The sequence below is a fragment of the Rhagoletis pomonella genome, unplaced genomic scaffold (genome assembly GCF_013731165.1).
Source record: "Rhagoletis pomonella isolate Grant_MI unplaced genomic scaffold, Rhpom_1.0 Rhpom_scaffold_00005, whole genome shotgun sequence".
In the NCBI taxonomy this organism is placed as follows: Eukaryota; Metazoa; Arthropoda; class Insecta; order Diptera; family Tephritidae; genus Rhagoletis; species Rhagoletis pomonella.
In genome coordinates, this window is record NW_023458559.1 from 68,046,438 (window position 1) to 68,066,915 (window position 20,478).

At 35.7% G+C, this 20,478-nt stretch overlaps 1 protein-coding gene across 6 annotated transcripts; it reads right to left on the minus strand.

Annotated features, from left to right (window-relative positions):
- Window positions 1-516: 516 nt before the first annotated feature.
- LOC118739440 (arylsulfatase B-like) lies at window positions 517-18,684 on the minus strand. 6 transcript variants are annotated; one of them, XM_036470759.1, is made up of 7 exons: window positions 18,558-18,684; window positions 8,704-9,060; window positions 6,406-6,565; window positions 4,952-5,178; window positions 4,566-4,827; window positions 2,774-2,931; window positions 517-2,695 (listed from the first exon to the last, which is right to left on the minus strand). In XM_036470759.1, exons 2-7 carry the CDS (start codon window positions 8,974-8,976, stop codon window positions 1,859-1,861), a joined length of 1,917 nt encoding a protein of 638 aa, XP_036326652.1. In that variant the 5' UTR covers window positions 8,977-9,060; window positions 18,558-18,684; the 3' UTR covers window positions 517-1,858. The 6 variants fall into 6 exon arrangements, with proteins under 6 accessions (XP_036326652.1, XP_036326650.1, XP_036326648.1 ...); XM_036470757.1 differs by having other exon boundaries at window positions 18,517-18,664; XM_036470755.1 differs by having other exon boundaries at window positions 18,472-18,664.
- Window positions 18,685-20,478: the final 1,794 nt, after the last annotated feature.

The window sequence follows — 20,478 nt, forward strand, 5'->3', positions numbered from 1 at the left end:
CCAGGTCCCGTCTTATTCGCAAAACCCTTGTAGACCAGTGTTATTATAATCAACGTTATCAGATCTGCACCGGTCGTTCAATTCAGAAAAATGAGGTGTAAATGTGTAGCAAGGTTTTATTTTTTCGAAAAGAGTTGCTACTTGTTAAAAATAAATTCAAGTCATTTAATATGTTAAATCAATTAATACAAAATGGGTATTAGCCGGAATTTTTTTGAAAAGGTTTTCTTTCTTAGCTACATACATGTAGGAGGGTTGCCACCTGTTCAAAAAATAAAATTCGATATTCACTAATGCAATTAGGTAATTGAGATATATATCACAATTTGGGCGTTACACGAAAGAAATTTAGAAGATTCAGAGTTTAATTAAATGATACACAAGTTCTATGAAATATTAAAAAAATTCACACCGAAGGCGTGTTAAGAACTATTTTTAGGTGTTGAAGAAGGATTGCCACCTCTATAAAAGGTTAAATTCAAATTGTTTAATAAGTTAAATTATCAGAAAAAAAGAAGGCTACCAATGGAAATGGGTTTTGTGTTGCCACATGTTTAAAAATTCAAATTAATCCGGAGTTATGGCAATAATTAAAATATGTATCAGAATATGGGTGTCGAATGAAAGAGGTTAAAGTAGGTTTTGGTTTGAAAATTTTGTAGAGAGTTATCACCTATTTGAAAAGGTGAATATAGAATAATTTCCAGGTATTTGAAAGGGTTTATCACCGTTTTAAAAAGTTATATTCAAATTATTTAATAAGCTAAATTAATTAATAAAAGATGTGTATTAACCGAAATGGTTTTGGAAAGTATTTATTTATGAACTATATTAAGAAGGGGTGGAAAGTATTTGAAACATAAAATTCAACAGCTACTGCCAACCTACAATAAGCGAAACACAGAGGTACTGAAATTCTTCAAGACTCGGACCTGGAAAGCGTCGTCTGCGTTGACACGTTAGCGTAGAAGGATGCTTCTTCAGAGGCAACGAAACGGCCTAGGGTCAAGCCCAGTAAGGGGGAGATGAAGGCGAAAGCATGATAAAAGGTAGCCCTTAAGGTTCATACAAGTCTAGTCTAACGAAGAAACAGGAAGAACGAATGGCTTGGGCTACGTCCGGAATGGAAACTGGGCGAATGGTTTCATTTATCAGATCCGCTGTTTACAAACCGGATTGAGGAGGCCGTAATGAAAAGGCAGCGATCCTTGGAGAGCGATACCATAAATCTTGAAGAAAGGCCGAAACACAAGGTCGATGTGGCCTTAGTACAAGAGCCTGGCATAGCCTCGGGTAACAAGGTCTTAGGACTAAAGACTCAAAACTACGTAACATACACCCCGATATATCAGGAAATATCAATGCTAGCGATTTCGTGTTCTAGAACCTTCTTGTAGGAAATTGAAAAGTTTGCCATTATAATTTTTTCTTTAGCTCTTGTTATTGATGAAAAAATTGGGTTTAGTGAACCGTACTAACTCGCTGATGGGAGTTAGGGTTACGCCGTAATGGACACTTTTGTAGAGCATTCAATTCAGAGGAAACCCTATCACTGACCAAGATTATACCATAAAATGCTCTGAGTTGTAGAATTTTGAAGAAAAAAATCAAAGTTAACGTGTATTTGCACGCATTGGTCGAGTACTGGAAATTTGAAACTCGAAACTGTTTACGACGGTTACGTGAAAACTTGTAGATTTTCGAAGTTTTCAGGGCTTTATACGATTTTCTTTGTTTAATAATTTATTCAATTTTGTATGGCAGTTACTAAGTAAGTACTTTAACAAATATTTTTTCTTAAAATTAAAAAATTTTAAATCAAATAATTAAATGCAATAAAAATCCGCTTTTCCGCTGATTAAAATTCAAACTGAGCGACACGCCACACAAGCGCACATATCACATTGACCGCTGCTGTTACCAATCCGAACGCCATGTGCATATGGCATCGTCCGTTCGCAGCCGACGTCTCTGCCCACCATTCCCAAACGCCTCCATGTAGGGCAGGATCACAGCGCGGATCACTGTAATCCCGACGCGCACTCTCCACTGCACTCTCCCTAAACTGTTCCACCTCCTGTGCCAACAGCTGTACCTGTAGCGGATACAGTTTGGCTAAATTATAACGCTCGCAAGGATCCTTTTCGATATCGAAGAAACATGGCTCCAATAACGGCTCACAACGATACACAGCCTGTGTGTAATTCTCCTCGTTGTTGGGGCATTCATGCGTTGCTTGCGCACGCAATCGTTCCACTTGTTCCACGCTGAGCTCCTCATTACCCAGCACGTGGTGTACCTCTGAGGAGAGCACCTGCTGAACATAATATAGCGCGGTGGGGTCCTGCTCTGCCGTTGGTAAGTCACCCAACCAGCCATCGTAGAGACCATTGAAGCTCGTGCCATTCACATACTTTAGGGTGCCACGTGTGAAAGCGCTATAGCCGACGTTGTCGTCCAGCACGTGAATCAGGCGTCGCGGTTGTGCTGCACCATTTTCGCTGAGCACGCGCCATAAATTAACGCCATCGAGTTTCATTTTTGACGGTAGTTCAATGCCAGCAGCGCTCGTTAATGTGGGTAGCCAATCGATGGCGTGCACTACTTGATTGGAAACGTAGCTCTGTTGCTGCAACAGTGGGCTCCAAATCAGACCAGCGGAGCGTATGCCGCCTTCCCAAGGTGACTCCTTTTGCTGTGTGGTGTGTGGGCGAAGTTGTTAAATAACAGTTAATTGCGGTTAATTTATTTGTTGCTTAATATGTATACTTACGCCGCGGAAGGGATGATTGGAGCCAGCATTCGAGTGTATGCCCACAGTGGGTGCACCATTGTCTGAGTATAGCAGTACGATTGAGTTGTTAAGCATAGCTTTGTTGGAGAGCGCACGTATTACGCGGCCAACGCTGTCATCCAGGCGGGAGACCATGCCTAGAACAGAATTTGAGACGTATGTAAATGTGTAATACAAAAAGCAAGGTTAAAGAGATTTAGCACACACTGGAATTATCAAGCTTGAAAATATGAAAGGCTTGAGTTAAGTGGCTTAGCCGCTGAAATCATTGTCCTAAAAGTTTCGATAAAAAATCATGTATCTTTTAGCAATCGAGTAAAAAACTTGGATATAATTTTTGGGCAACTAAAATCTACGCACACATTTGTTATCATTTGAAAATGGTTGGTTTTTTTGTAACTGCGCACACATTTCTTATTATTAAAAACTGGACATAAATTTTTGGCCATAAAAAAACTCTACACAATTTTTTGGTATTTACTAACAGTATATAAATTCTTGGTCATTTAGAAAAGGACATAAATTGTTGATTAATTAAAAACTGGACATACATTTTTGGTCATTTAAAAAGTTGACATATATATGTGTTCATTTAAGAACTGAATATAATATTTTAGTTATTAAAAATTGGACATATATTTTTCGTGACCATTTCATAATCAGACATCAATTTTTGGTAATTTAAAAACAAACATATATTTCTGGTAATTTAAAATTTTAGGTAACTCAAAAACTGGACACGAATTGATGGTCGTACAAAACCTGGTCATTTGAAAACTGGACATCATTTTTAGGTCATTAGAAACTGCGCATATTTTTTTAGTAATTAAAAATTGGACATAATTTTTTCATGCCTAATTTGTTTTTGGTCATTTGACTTAACGTTCATTTTTGGCCATTTAAAAACAAGACATAAACTTTTGATTGTTTAAAAACTAAACATATTTTTGTTTTAATTTAAAAGCTGGATATAAATGTTGGGTCATAAGAACAGGAGATAGGTTTTCGGTTATTTAAAAATTGGACATACATTTTTGGACATCAAAACATAGACATAATTTTTTGGCATATTAAAACTGGATATATATTTTAGTAATTATAAATGGGACATAGTTTTCTCGTACCTAAAACCAAAACATAAATTTTTGGTAACTTAAAAACTGAAAAAAATTTGAACACATAAATTTTGGATTATTTTAAAACAGGACACAAGTATTGAGTTTAAAGAGCGGGCATGGGTTTTCGGTCATAAAAAACGGAACATACATTCATGGACATCAAAACACAGAATTTTTAGGAAGAAATATATTTGTGATTATTTCAAAACGGCATACGTGAAAACGGCGTGGAAAACTGGACATATTCTTTTGACTTTGAAAATAAAACCGTTTACATGTTCACTGTTTACTTTTCAGTTTCGTATTTGTAATTCAATAGTCGGTTTCTATATTTTACCCTTCATGGAATTTAACTCTTTCTCATTTGATGGTTTCTTTAGACGTTCTTATGTTGGGCTTTGACCGTGCCGACCATATACTCAATAGGTACGTGCCCCATTGGTACTTCCGTTGGTCCTTTAAGTTCGTTTGAGAAAGCAAAGCACCCCAAAGTGAATCAATTAATCTGTATATTTACCCAGAATAGTTCACCTATTTTAATTTGTTATTACCGGCAATCTTTAGCTCGGTTGAATTTTCATCAGTATCTTGATTACCTACGAAACTTTCAAAAAAAAAAGCTGCCTAATATGTATATTAATCCTTCCACCCACCTGCATAAGTGCGCCTCTTCACATCACTGATGTGCGAAAATTTCTCCACCTCCTCTTCAGGCGCCTGCATAGGATTATTCTCATTACCGGTGTGCACGGCCAAGTGGCTCATTAGCAGAAACAAAGGCTTTACCGCCGCATCATGTTGGTAGATAACGCGCTCCGCTTCCTGTGTGAAAACATCAGTTGCATAAAGGCCATCAGCCTCAGGCCATGGCGACAAGTCGCGACGGAAATCCAAGCCGGCCGAGTAATTGCGGTCCTAAAGAAGCAACAATTTAACAAAAATACTCGTAAGCCTTTGAAAAATAATATAAAATTTCGGATTTTAATAAAATTTAAAACTCAAACCATTGTCATTAAATTCACTGCAGCTCTCCACTCACCAGCATATGCATTGTGTGATTGTAGTAATCAATGTAGCCGGAATAGTAGCCGAAATGATGATCGAAACCGCGCAATGTAGGCGTCAATTCTTTGCGCCAGAAACCCAAATGCCATTTACCTATTAAATTTGTTGCATAACCGGCATCGTGTAATATTTCGGGCAGCAGACGTTCGCCAATTGGCAGCCCCCACGGCTGATCGTTAATGATGACGGAGTGTTGCATACCTAAATTAAACAAGTAAGAAAGCCTAAGTTCGGGCAGAGCCGAACATTAAATACCCGGCGCACGTATTAAATATATGTTTTTCGCCTTACCGAAAGCTACGGCTATATGGTAAGCCGGGGCGTATCAATTTTGAGTAAATTAGAGTCCTTAGATTTCGAAATTTTGAAGTTTCAAGCAGTTCTGAAATTTACCGTTATATGAGAAGCGGCCGTTATTTTAGTCCGATTTCAATAATTTTCAACGGTTTGCTTATATGTGGCAAGCACAATAACCACACCGAGTTTGGTACAAATTGGTAGAACGGTTACTGAGATACATATATGTGATCATAAGTGGGCGGTGCCACGCCCATTTTCCAAAAATTTATCACAAACGTATTTCTTGGTAAAGAGTTGTTGCAAGCATCAATTTTGAATAAATTAGCTTCAATATTTACTGATTTATCGAAGATTTTGTATTTCTCTAAATTACCGTTATATGGGATGTGGGCGTGGTTATCGTCCGATTTTAAAAATTTTAGGCGATTTTGTATGCTGTACGAAGGCCGACAACTGTGCCAAGTTTGGTAGAAATTGGTACAGCGGTTACCAAGATATACACATGTAACCATAAGTGGGCGTGGCTACGCCCATTTTCCAAAAATGTATAATATTATTATTTTTTGTCAAAAAATTATTGTAAATACCAATTTTGAGTGATTTATCTTCAGTAGTTACTAAAATATCGCAGTTTTCGTATTTCTGGAAATTACCGTTATATGGGAAGTGGGCGTGGTTACAGTCCGATTTCGCCCATTTTCAATAGCAACCTACCTTGGATTTAGGGAAACCTACATACCAAATTTCGTTGAGATATCTCAATTTTTGCTCGAGTTATCGTGTACACGGACAGACGGACAGACGGACAGACGGACGGACAGACAGACATGGCTTAATCGATTTCTTTTTTTATCCTGATAATTTATGTATACATTTGTCTATATCTATCTCGATTCGTTTTGGCTGTTACAAACAACCGTTATGTGAACAAAATTAATATACCCTTGTGCACAAGTGCGCTCGGGTATAAAAAGGCATCGCCACTGTATTGCCTTTTAATTAAGCGTGGCATTTTGTGTGCGCTTTCGTTAAGCCACTTCAATTAATCCTTTCTCCCGCCACCAAACTCACTTAACTGTGCATTACAAATACATATATGTCTACTGGCGCTACTGGCATACTACTCACCTGTATGTATTGGATATTTGCCGGTGAGCAACGACGCACGCGACGGAGTACACAAATTGGGCACATAGTGACGATTCAATATGATGCCATTGTAGGCGAGCGCATCAATGTTCGGTGTTAATATTTGATTCGAGCCATGAAAGCTGACATCGTTAAAGCCCTACAAAAGGTAGAGAATATGTGTAAGCGTTTGAGTACACGGCGTATGAGTAAACTTGTTGAAAGTGAACAGAAATGAATGATCGAACGTTTCTTGCTCTCATGAATTGTGTTTAGTCGTGCAGGGTATATTCAAGCTGCGTATATGTGAATTGTAATCTCTTTTAATTAAGAGCTTTACGCAATTTTTTTTTTTTGCCGGCCAAAGCGCTTAAGTATTAGGAAAGCAGTACAAATTCTTTATTGCATTGCGTATAGAATTTGTAAATTGAAATTAAAAAAATAAAACGTCAAATAGCAAAGTAAACCACCAGCTTTAGTAAGGGTCAAGGTACGTTTAAGGAAAAATGTCTTCCATTAGCTTAGTTCAGAAATCTTTAAGCAACCCAAGAACCGCAAATAATGTTCCCGTTTTCATACGATTCGAAAATTGAAAATTTTTTTATAGAAAAGTAATAGGAAAATTTCAAATTTTCAACTCGTACGAAAACAAGAATACGACCCAATGAAGGAGAAATTATTGTGTGCAAACTCCTTACCAAGGTGTGTTAAACAAGGTGTGAGTGACACCTCAGGCAGGCTCCCTTTTGATGTAATATTATGCCAAAAAATATATACAAGCGATTCAAAATTCATAAATTTTTTTCAATTTGCCTCTATAGGATGGTTCTTCTGAGAGCATTGTCAAAATCAATCACACTTTGTTGAATAAATTTTGCTCCTTACTACTCAGACTTGTACTCTCTCACATATTTCTATACCTTAAAAACGCATCTCTAGGTAACCTTAAACTTAAATTAAGGCTTAACTAAAACTGACCAAAACTACAAAACTTTATAAGTATAAGTACCATTTATGTTATTTTTTTCGTTTTTTTTTTTGAGTATTGAGGATGAGCAGCCACCACCTCAAGCAGTTCACCAACTAGTGTCATGTGGACTGGATCTGGTAACAGACTGCAACGCGAATGGCCACCATGAGTCTATCTTTGATTTTATCGTCTATACTAACCTACTAAATAGTTGAATGCAGCAAGGCCAATCAGCCAACGTTCGTAATATGATTAGAGAAGAGATGATCGATTTAACACTGGCCTCTGATTCGACTACCAGCAAGGTAAGTAATTGGTCGTGATACGACACATGTTCATTTTCGGACCATAGTAGGATACTCTTCAACATTGACTTTCAGGTAGAATTAACCAAGGCAGTTAGGAAACCTAGGAATACGGATGGGGAAAGGTATGCTAGGATGACATCCCATAAGCTAGAAGTGACTTAGGTTTGAATTAGACGTGGAACTGCCAACATTGATCGATCGGTTGACCGCCTGACTAGCGTACTAACTAGGCCACGCACCAAGCCAAAGGCTGTCTAGTGGAATGCTGACCGATAGTTGGGAAATTCTTCAATAGGGCCAAATGTAGCCGTCGTGAAGAGGATTGGGAATACCATGGGAAAATATTTACCAACTACAAAAGTCAAACTAGGGCTGAAGAGAAACATACCTGGCGGAAATTTTTGTAGAACAGTTTAGCCAACAAATGAAGCATCAAGGCTCCGCAAGATACTTTCTAAAACCGATTGGGCAATAGGAAGCATCAAGCGGCCAGATGGCTCATGGACCGACTCGAGCCTGCATTCCTTGGAAGCCTTGATGGACGCACACTACCATGAGGGCTGAACATGAGCATTTACTTGCAGCCACCACAAGTATTCGTTGCAGGTGTATCAGCAAAAGGGGCCCTTAGGCTTAGGGAATCAAAATTGTGGAAGCAGACCAACTATGGGCACGCATCGGTCTTGGAGGTAATTAAGAGTGGACGGCGTAACACAAACTAGGCCGACTAAGATGTCGAAACTGATTACCTCGCGACATTATACTGACCGTATGGATTAACCACGGTTAGAAGGATAAGACTCCTCCTGACACTAACAGAGGGCATTCACAATGGGCAAATTTGCCTCCGAGTGGAAGTATGAGTCATTCGTACGCGCCCTGCTAACCTAACCTAAACTTCACTCGCGTCAAATTTTTCCAAAGTAAATATTCGGTTTTTTCGCGCTTATTTCACACATCACTAACCAATCACGGTTGAGGTGAATGTTAGTTAAGAATAAAATAGGTGGTAAAACTCACCATATCATCTATCAAAATGATAATTATGTTTGGCTTTGTGTTGCTTTGCTGTTGACTTTGTTGTTTTTCGCTTTGTTGCTGCTGTTGTTGTGGCGTGGGTTGTGTTGGTTGCTGTCGTGGTTGTTGTTGTTCTGTGCTCACTACTTCCGAGTTAATTGTCGTAATCGCAGCCACGTGATGTTGCGGATTGAGCAATGCCGGCAATAGAACGAGAATTGACAACAAATAGAAGGGGCCAATCGAGCGACGTTGGCGGCCGACTGGGTATTGCATTTTGTGCTTTTGTATTTTTTCTATCGTTTTATATTTGTACGAGTGTTGTGTTTGCAGTTTGCAGGTGGATTTGACTTTTTAGTTCTGCAGTGAGTTGTGCAAAATAATTAATTTAATTAGTTGTTACACTTTTTAAGCTGTTAAGGAAATTAAGTTAGGAAATGTTTGGTAAGAGATTTTTAATACAAATAAGTGCAGCGAGTCAAAATGAGCTACGCTAGCTTGGCCATGTCGTTCGAATGGACAGAAAGGCTCCAGCTCTGAAAGTATTCAACGCAGGTCGCGACGGTGGAAGATGAAGGCCACCACTGCGATGGAAGTGGCGAAGGACTTGGCTTCACCTGGCATTTACCGCGTCAGTTGGCGCAGAAGTGAAACAACTGACGTATTGCTTTGGACTCGGACAAAATCGCTTAGATGGTTATAGCGCCAAATATGAAGAAGAAGAAGAAGAACCTTGCGCGTTCCAGATTCATTTGCTGCATCGAGTATTGGACCAGACCCATCAGCAATGTATGTTTTGTCTGGCAAAAGGTTCCGTTGGTTACTATTATTGGTTGGTTATTACTATTACAATTGGGTCAAATGCCTTTTATTTTTCCTCATACAAAATCGACCCAGCCTATTGTACATACATATGAGCAGGGAACGGATTTTATGGAAATTGCCTTCTTTTCTGCTAAAGAGAAAGAGTATATTCGATTAAGAATGTCCACGATTTAGCTTTCCCTGATTCCATATATACACATTTGATGTTGCCTTTTTTTGCCTTTTTTAAGATATTTGCCTTTTTTAAGATGTTTGCATTTTTTTTGCCTTTCCTACCGTGAAAAAGGTGATTATAGCATTTACAATATTTTTTTTAAGATTAAAAAATATACACAAGCCCATGCGGGACCTCTTGCCAAATTGGTGTTGGAAAAATTCAAAGCCGTTTTCTCAGCTAACGTAGACTTGGAGATAATAAGGGGTGTGGATAAAATTGTAAAGGGCGAGGAAAACGCCCTTATTCCTGATAATATGATCGTTTCAAACGTTCCATATTTAAATTGGGCTCCACTTGTATCAACTTACGTCGAGCGCACATTTAGTAAATTCAAGGCTTTTCTTCGCGAAAATCGAATGAAAATGCTGCCAGAAAACTTCAAAATGCAACTATACAGATTAAAGTTTTATGAGTTAGAAACTCGAAAGGATAAAATAGTCAAAGATTCGAAGTACAAATTTTTCATATAATGAAACTAGTTCATAGTTTTTCTCTTTTTACTTGTAATATAAACATTTTTAAAAGAAATGTATTTTTTGATTGTTCTTCGTAGTTTCTGTATTTTTTTTGTGCATTATTTTGCTTTTTTTGCAATACCTAGTGCCTTTTCCTGCCTTTTTCGCTATTTTACTTTCCTATAGCCTATTTCATTATTGTATTTTGCCTTTATAGGTTTTTAGGTCCTAAAAATCCGTTCCCTGGTTATAATAATTTTAAGCTATAATAAACAATTTTTTAGTAAAAATTGTTGGCTTTGAAAAAAAAAATTATACGAGGCTCATCCCCCACCCTAAATTTTGTTCTGACTACGCCCATGTACATCATCTTGACAAGAGGGGACTAATGAATAAGACATGCTATCTTCGCCGTGTTATACTTTTAACAGTTTTTCTTGGGAAATTATTCTCAAATATTTAGTTACCCACTTTTCTATAAATTTCATATCTGCATCAGAAAATAACAATATTTTTTAACAAAATTTGCGAACGTTAGGGTGGTGCAACGGCTTAACATGCAAAGGTAAATGCGTTGACGTTTTTTTGATCCCCCTCTTGTTTTCGACAATTTTTTTTGTTTATTTACCCATAATGGCGTCTACACATTTTCTTACGTTTTATTATTTATTTGCTTTTTTAAACTTTAATATCTGCAGGTTTTTATAATCAGCTATAATTTGCTTATCAGAAACACTTTCTCAGCATAGCTTATTGTTAAGCATGCGCCAAATTTTACAACAAACAGTAAAATTTATGCACATTAATCATTAGCTAGGTTCTTGCGCCAGTTTTGCCGATTTAATCACAGATTTTTATTGAAGGTTAGTGAACTTATGTACATACATACATACTAGGGCTGTGCGATTATTCGATTACTCGAGCAAGTTGGTTAATCAGTTATTCGGTTAATCAATTACTCGAGTAATCAAGATTTTGATTACTCAAAACGATGATTAATCGAGTTACTTGAAATATGATTACTCAAAAAAAATAATTTTGCTCGTTTAAAGTTTGCTTTGGAAAATGCTTAATTTCTTTTTTACATTCTGTATATGAAACGATGTTTTCAAAGTATCAATGAACTTTAACTACTTTATACATATGTAAAGAGTTGAAATGTTAATTACTCATTTTACTCGAAATGTTGATTAATCATAAAGCAAATTACTCAAATATTTTTGTTTTTGGTTAATCAAAAATCTTGATTACTCGAGTAACTGAACTTTTGAGTAATCATAATTTCTAATTAATCGAATAACTGAGTTATTTACTTTATGATTAATTAAAATTTTGAGTAATCAATTAATCGCACAGCCCTAATACATACATATGTAGATATTTTTTATTGTCACCCTAGATCTAGAAATTATTCTACGTTAAAACAATAATGGCGAAGACTAACCGTTGATATTTGGCAATTTTTAATTTTTTTTTTTTTTTTTTTTGTGGAAGGTGCTGCTCATTTTCTCCATACAAAAAATTGTCAAGCATATTTTGTATGGAAGAAAATGCACACGCCAAAAATTTGCCATAAGTCAACAGAGGGGAAGTCCTAGCTACTTAAAAACTTGCACATTTTATGATGTAAAATTTAAAATAAGGCTTTTTCCCATAACTGGCAAATGCTGAATAACAGCAATTACAATTGAAATACATGCGAACACGTTTTCATACATAAGTGGCGAATATTGCAGTAGATATCAGCTTCCCTACCCGGCTATACTTACTTCTTCGCAAATAAATTTCCGGTAATATTAGGGGTATTCAAGCGTTAATGTGAAATGCATTGCATCGGAGCGAAATGCGAAATTGAGAAATTTTATCAATAGCAAAATAGCCGAAAATCTCGCATCAGTCATTGCATTTCACTCTTTACCAACCACAAGCAAATGCAATGACTGATGCGAGATTTTCGGCTGTTTGTTTTTGATAAAACTCAGCATTTCGCATTAAGGCCTGAATACCTCTAAATATTATGTCTACATCTATCTCAGAGTATATTTTATCTACTTAGTTGCATTAATTACTGGCCCGTATTTCAGAGATACTTATTCGCATGCATTTTTATTCAAAAAGCAAACTGAATATGTGCAATTTTTTTTTTAAATTGTGTGATATATTTAAATTGAGTGCTCTCGAAAGTGTGTCGCTTGCTTGAGCAATTGTACTTACTTAGTAAGGCTTTTATGAAAAATTTGTTTGAGCAATCAAAGCTAAGAGCATTACTTACGAAAATGCTGCACCATCCACTAAAATTAATGCAGCTAAAAAGAGGCAGCAATTAAATTTTAAACATTGTTGTAGCTGTAACTTAGCTAGGTAGCTACTTATAATAATTATGGTAACAGTGAAATTTAGTGAACTAAATAATATGTGTACAATCGCATGTATGTATATTCGTATATAAAGTGATGAACACACATACATACATACATATGTACATACATCTCTGAATTGTAGCAAAATTTTTTAGAAGGTCGCTTTGGGGAAATGATATTTACAATTATTCGACATTTCATTAATCATTTTTAATCAAATTTTATACAATAATTTTGCAAGCAGACGGCAAACCCACTCAAATAAATGAAGCCTTATTAGATACCCAATGGCCAAGTCCTTTCATTTGACATCTCATGTTTTTAATGAATAATATAATTTTATAATTTTTTAGACAGGCGGCAACTCTATTAAAAAAAATAAATCCTTATTGCTCATATGAAAGTCAAGTCCTTTCATTTGACACCTCACTCTTTAGTCCAATGTCCCACATCTTAAAATTTTTCACACAGGTGGCAGCCCTCTTTGACAACAGAAACCCTTATTGAACATCTAAAAATCAAGCCGCGCTTGCATTGAACTGTCGAATTGAAAAAGTTAACAAACTGAAAAATAAATTACGAAATTTTATAAAGAGAGAACAAAATTATCAAGTTTGGCAACAAATTAACAAAAAGACAACGCTGGTTGTGAAACAGAAAATTTTTTTTCCACAAAAATTACTCGACTTTGAAAAAAATGTTGGCATACTTCAGAGATTCAATACTTTCAGATGTTGCAGGCGTTAAAACTTTATAAATGTTTTATAAATAGCTGAAAGATTGGGAAAAATATGGCACGTTTTTAAACAGCTGCTGGAAAAATGTCGGAAACAATTGCTCACCTTGGGTACTCATTAATCCAGGAAACTTCACTGCTCGTGCAAATATTAGGCTGGGTCGTTTGCTAATTTCGGCTATTGGATTATATTTGCACTATAAAGGTCTAAGTGAAACTTTCAAAGAAAGTATATCAAATGAACTTTCGTTAATCCCTGAGAACTAGCGTGTCAAAACAAGTCCCATCTAGGCGAATTAAGCCTACATGCCGACGGCACTCACATCCCAATGGAAGCGCTCAAAGCTACCTCCGTCACGAAATCAAAATCGTGCTAGGGGATTTTAAGGGACTGTGGGTATTCGACTTGCCGGGGATTTTTCAGATGGACGTGCTAAAAGTATGGAAGTCACGCCTCTCCGACTTTCTGAATATCACTGAAAGTAGTCGGACAGATGAGGAGATAAGACACAGGCGATCCCGCAATATTCGACAACTGCGGCTTTGAAGCCCACCGTAAACTAATTGATTGAGCCTTATCAGCGTGGCTTCAGACCTAGTAGGAAATTTATCATAGATCAATTATTTACCATACACCAAACCTGATAAAATACCCACGAGAGAAGGATCGACACTCACCATATCGATACTATCATATGTGTGTATGGGAACTAGCACTTCTTCTTACTAGAAATTTGACAAATTTTATTTTGAGTCTCTTTCGCAAGCTTGTTACAAGTTCATATGTCATGTATGTAGGTTCGCTCTATATCCATCTATATGATACCTGAAACCTCAGCTTGGAATACGCAAATATCTTCTTTCCTTTCCTCCCTGCTACGACGACCACATGGACACAGTGCAGCTGATTAAAATGCAGCGGTTTCACTAGCTCGGCCATGTTGTACGACTGGAGATAAGAGCTTCAGCCCTGAAAGTATTCAACAAAGCAAGAGTAGGCCCTCCTCTGCTATGGAAACACCAGGTGGCGGTTACAGCGCCAAACAAGAAGAAGAAGAAGAAATAAAATAAAATTTCGCGCAACACCTATTTGTTGTTTCAAACTTTTATTTATGTATTTGGCTTTGGCGCACAAAAACTTCTATGCAAATTTATGCCGCCATGTTCATGTTCATGTTCAAGGCTAAGTATGTCGTAATTGTCGTGTTGGAATCGATTTGTCGCTCATTCAGGTTGAGTAAATGGCAAATAAAACTAATTATTAGTTTAATTAATGGGTTAAGCGCATTGATATTTTAGTAATTATTAAATTTTATTTTATTTTATTTTTACTACATATCTTGTTAATTTCAGGTGTACAATGGTGTATAATTCTACACCTCAATGTAACCTATATGCAAATTTATTTGATTGGTGTAACTAACAATTGTTTTAAGCAAATCATGAGAAAATTCTTCACCTTAACTTTAACTAAGATAAAACAACATTCGTGACACAACTAATCACGATAAGTGAAACGAATAGGTATTTAGAAAAGTGAGGACCCACTTTGTACACTGTAATCCACCCATTGAACGAGTAAGTAACCTTGGCTAAATATCAGCTGAATACCTTGTACAGATAACCCAATTGTGGGAAGACGTTGATCGGCTTATAAATAGATACATATATGTATGCATTTATATGTGCGGATGTATGTATATATGTACATAAGTATGCTTCGAAGTGATTGAACAGTTAAGCTTGATGTATGAGAAGGCATGAAAAACATGCAAGCAAAAGTCCAGCTGGATATGTAGAATGCGAAATTGTGTTGTATTAATATGTAAGTTTATATGTGTGGATATTACTGGATTGTTGACTTTTGCTAGAATTCTAGAAGCGTTCTGAACAATAAAAAAAAAATTTAAAACAAAACAAAGTAAACCATCTTCTCCAATTCTTGGGAAAATTACCAAGCCACAAAACTGACAAGAGACTGGTCAACATACATACATATATACAAATGTCGCAGCTTCGCAATCGCACAATCTACTTATTCAGCCGCTCAAGGTTAAGGGCAATTATGGCTTAAGAACATTAAGCCATGTCAGCGACAGTTTGAAGTGATCGCAAGAATCGTGTTATTGTCGCTGAAGAAGCAACGAAAGTGAATGCTGAAGCTGGACATTTTTCATGCCATTTAATCTTCTTGTTATTGTGTTGAAGTCGCAGAATAATTTTACAGATAAACAGGTAGAATTCTCAACTTCTCTTTTTCAGTTAAGCGGCTAGTTGTTAATAATGTATTGTAGGCACTTAAAAAAACCCACTATTTTTATTAAAGCTTGGTTACATCTTCTATATCAATCACAAATTTTGCATATCAGTCTTTGTTCTAACTATATCTTGGCTCTATATCTTTAGCGTCAGTACCCATTTTTCTGATCAAAATTAATTTAAGACATACCGCCGGACCGATTTGAACGCATTCTATACATGTACATAAGTATATATTACACTGTGCGAGAGTAAATTTTACACATAAAACAAATCACTATGCTATTGAAACTAAGGACCAAATAAAGAAAAACTGTGTTTAAAGTTTTTCTCTCTGACGCACAGTGCTTCCCTTCCATATAAAATGTGGGCAAAAATAGAATTATGGACGGATTTAAATGAAAATTCGCTTCTGAGTAAAATTGAGGACGCTAAATTCAAAAATGTTATTTGTTTTTGGATAACTTTCATACTTTCATTGTAAATGCAGTTTGAAGTTGAAAATTTGGGTTCTTGTGGCTTTTACATAGGTATGTTTATATAGTCCGTTCTATTTTCAAAAGTGCAATGTCAAATAACAATGCTAGGCCTGTTGATGTGCAATAAAGTTTTTTTATTTTTGAAAAGGGTTGCCGCCTGTTACAAATTTTGTTAAAATTATTTGATAAATCAAATGAATTAGATATTAACATATGGGTATCAATTGAACTAGCTTTGAAAACAGTTTACTTCTAAACGACACGTACAAGGGTTGCCACATGTTTAAAAATCAAATTCACTTTAATTAAGGGAATAAGGTAACTGAAATATGTATATAAATATTATTATCAGAAAAATTAAAAAATTTGACATACATATTTAGAAAGAAATAAGTGAAGAGTAAAACATTGCTGAGTCAATTTAAGATCTATTTCAATTACCTAATTCCTTTAATTCAAGTGGAATTGAATTTTTTAAACCAGTGGCAACTCGCAGCATTTAGTTATTGCACATTTCGATTGATACCCATCACTTAATAATTCATTTAACTTATAAAAAAATTTTAATATAATTTTTGAACAAACTAATTTTTTCACAGGTGGCAACTCTTAAAAAAAAGTGGACCTTCTATTGTCCACAGGTCAAGCTTTTTAATCTGACACTTCATTCAAAATGGAACGAATCGTACAGATCTCAAGGCACTGACAAAAAATGAAAAAAATAATTTTATGAATTAGCGAAAAACGAATTACTTCAGAAAGTGCAAGAAATGAGCTGGTTTTAATTTCATCTTCTGAAAGCTAAAAGCCCGTACTATTTAATAAAATAATAAAAAATAACCTATTTTTACCTATATTTTTATTCATTCCATTAAAATTTAGAATTTTTTTAAATTTTGTTTAAAACAATTGTTTTTCTGGAATACCGCAGGGACACCCTGTGTTTAATTTTATTCCCAAATTTTAATTCCTGTAATTCTCTACTATCTATATGGAAACACTAAACGTCAAACCAACATTTTATTTCAAAGAATGTATTTTTGACATTTTTTTCTGTGAAGAGCTTACGCATGGCTATGCTCTTATTAAAATTCTAGTTAGTGGATAAATTGTCTTTAAAAAATACCAAACAAGTTCACATTGCAGATAATGAATTTTTCGATTTTTGCCCATTTAGGCGGCACTGTGTGACGTCAGATTTTTTTTTAAAGGACTTTTTAAATTTCATGGATAAGATTATTTAAAAAAAATATATATATTTTCAAAAGTTCAGTTTAATACAATGTAAGTCACGGACATGTATGGTTCTTCTCCTCATTCCTCATTTCTCTCAGGTGCAATGGCCTTAGTACATTAACGGTTAAGTATCTAGTACGGTTTTTAAGCTCAATGGATGAAGAGATACATTTTAAATAAAATGCCTATCTGAATTTAAAATGTCAAATTTTGGGCTTTTACGGTTGTCAAACTCATCGATTCAATTAGCGTCTTTAATAAAATACTAAGATCAGTGCAAAAAATATTTATTTGTCTTATTTTTACACAAAATATGTATAACAGCTACATATACGAGTATGCACATTAGATCGCACCACCTTGCAAGCAAGCGAAAATAAATTTCACAGTATACGCAAGAGTCTAAACTATGTTTTAGGGATCGCCTTATAAATTTTAATCGAAATGCTTCCTTAGCAAAAGTTTAATGCGTTTTGGTTAGATTTACATTTAAATGACGCTGACCTCTCTAGAATGAAAAAAGTTTCCTCGAGACAAGCACTTCAATATACTAATCACACTTTAAGATCCGCCTGCAAATACCGAAGATCAGACGAAAACTGCAAAAAGGCGATCCCTACGTTCGTCAAAAAAAAAAATAATAATAATCGAAATTGCCTTCGAGTCGAAATACTTGCTTAGCCAAAGTTTAATTCTTTTTGGCGAGCTTTAATTCACCGACATTAGGGTGGTACGTTAGGGTTATAGGAACTGAGATGCGGTATGTAAGTACTTGAACGGGGTACTAGAGCTCAATGAACAAAAATAATTTTCTCCTCGGACTTTAAGATCCGACTATAAATGACGAAATGATGAAGATATAACGAAAAATGTTCGGCCAAACAAATTTTTCTTCGAAATTAGCTGTGTGTGTGCGGTGAATTTTTTGTTCTGGTACGGTCTAATGTACTACATGCGCTGTGAAACAGCAAACAAGATGAACGTACAAGTTCTCACATTCGATTTACATTTAAATTACGCTGAAGCATTAAAATTAATAAATTAAAAACTGCACACTTAAAAGTGCACTTTATAAAAAAAAGCACTTTAAATCTTTGTAATGACATAATTACAGTATTGTCTAAAAATTGGCAACAATAGGGAAGTTTACGTTTTTTTTTATAACCAAAAAATATAAAACACTAGCACCTTTTGAAATTATTACATATACAGAGGTAAGCCTCCAACAATTTCCGCCAAAAATTTCCACCTTTTACGCTTCAAATTCTGTCCAATACACTTTTGAATCACCGTGCTTAACCGATCCTTCTCATTTCAATTCCTCGCGACGACTGAACTGGCGTAGCGCAAGTGTATCGACAACATTTTAACTGTTTCAGCCGCCCCAAAACGATCGACTAGCCAACCAACCGACCAATCGACCAACCAGCCAGTCAGCCAGCAGAGTGACAACAAACAATATAAAAGCCAACGAACGTTGACGCTTTTGCGCTTTTGATATTACTAGCACATTATTGTTATTATCATTCTGCTTGTTGTGCTATTGTTATTGTTTGAGTGTGTGTGTTTTTTGCGATGCGATAATATCAGTGTTAAAGAGTTTTCCGCGTCAACTAACTAAATAGTTACTACAATAGCAAGGTAAGTGGTTTTGCGCTGTATCGCAAGTTAATTAACTAACTACTCGCATAAATACATATGTACATATATGGGGATACATACTACTTAAATATCGTAATAAGAGCGAACAGCAGTAGCGAGATTCATTCATCATTTTCAAGCTCAAATAAAAGCTGCCTACTACATATTTAAATTACAATCAAATACTACTGGGGGCAGCATTGAAGTTAGCGAAGACACAAATGACGACGATCATAACGTTGACGTCGACTTCGACTTCGACTTTAGTGACGCCCAAGTTGGCGCTTGATACTCTTATGTACATATGTATATATATATATTAGGGTTGTTGCGAATGTGGAATTTTAGATGTCTACAAGCTAACATCCACGGATGCGAATGCGAATGCGGATGTCAAGTAATTTTACGAAATAATTTAGGTAATTAAATTAGATGTATGTATTAGGTAAATAAAAAAATGCAAAAGTTAATAATAATTTTTAGTAATATGTAGTTATTTTACTGAGTACTTGATATTGGAACATTATGTTTAATAAAAAGTAATGCTGCTGCCTTTTCAGGTTCAAATTCATAATACAGAAAAATAAAATGATCAAGTAGAAGTGGGAATTCGAATAACCGCCCATTGATAGCTCGGTTATATACATACATATGTAGCTTGAGAAATAATAGGTTTAAAGACAATTTTATCAAAGTTAATAAATCTGACTTTTGACCGGTTTTATTACACAAATACTCCTTTGTGCCGCAAAAAATATTGGCTTAAACTTGTAATTTTCTTTGCCAAATATACATTCGCATTCGCAAAAGCTCCGCATGGATTATTGCGAATGCGAATGTTAAAATTAATGCGGAAGCTCCGCGGTTGAGAATGCGAATATTCACAACAACCCTGATACATATGACGGACTTGTATAATCAATTGCTGCGCAGAGTACATCAGACGCTGACGCAGAGCTTCATCAGCTGATGCAGTGTTAAGAGGTGTGTAAAACAATTATGAGAGAGAACAAAGTAATTACATTTCTCCTTAAATGGTTTTTGTGATAATTACGTTGGGGTAGGTCGGGGGTAAGAGATAAAGCGGCGAACGTTGCTGTCGGAAATGTGAAGAAGGCGAGAGAAATTGTTATTAAAAAATGGTAGTACCGTTACTCCCTTTGTTCTCAAGTGCATATTTAAAGGTTAAATTAGTGGTGACATAACCATAACCATATAAAACAGCTGTTCCAACCAACCTTATGGCCAACACTGTATTCGATTAGTGGCGCCACACCATAACGCCATAGCCATAACCATAGCCATAGAGACCAATTGAATTTCGGTTTTCCGCCATAACCATAATCAGCTAATATCTGAAGTGCGAGTAAGAACATGTTGGCAGAAGTTCAAAAAAAAATAATATTGTTCACAGCCAACTTTTTGGCATAAGTGTAGAATATGCACCATGTAGCTATGCAAAAACCAAAAATGTGGCTCGATAGAACTTCTCACACTGATTAAAACTGTACCAAAATTATTTGACCCCAAAATATAAAGTATAAATAAATTTATTATTATTTTTTATATA

Excerpts from the sequence above, each read along its gene's own strand:
- LOC118739440 (XM_036470759.1), bottom strand. The coding sequence starts at position 8,976 with ATGCAATACCCAGTCGGCCGCCAACGTCGCTCGATTGGCCCCTTCTAT. Across the intron at positions 6,566-8,703 it reads TCATTTTGATAGATGATATG|GGCTTTAACGATGTCAGCTT; the intron begins GTGAGTTTTACC and ends TACCTTTTGTAG. Across the intron at positions 5,179-6,405 it reads CAAATATCCAATACATACAG|GTATGCAACACTCCGTCATC; the intron begins GTGAGTAGTATG and ends TGTTTAATTTAG.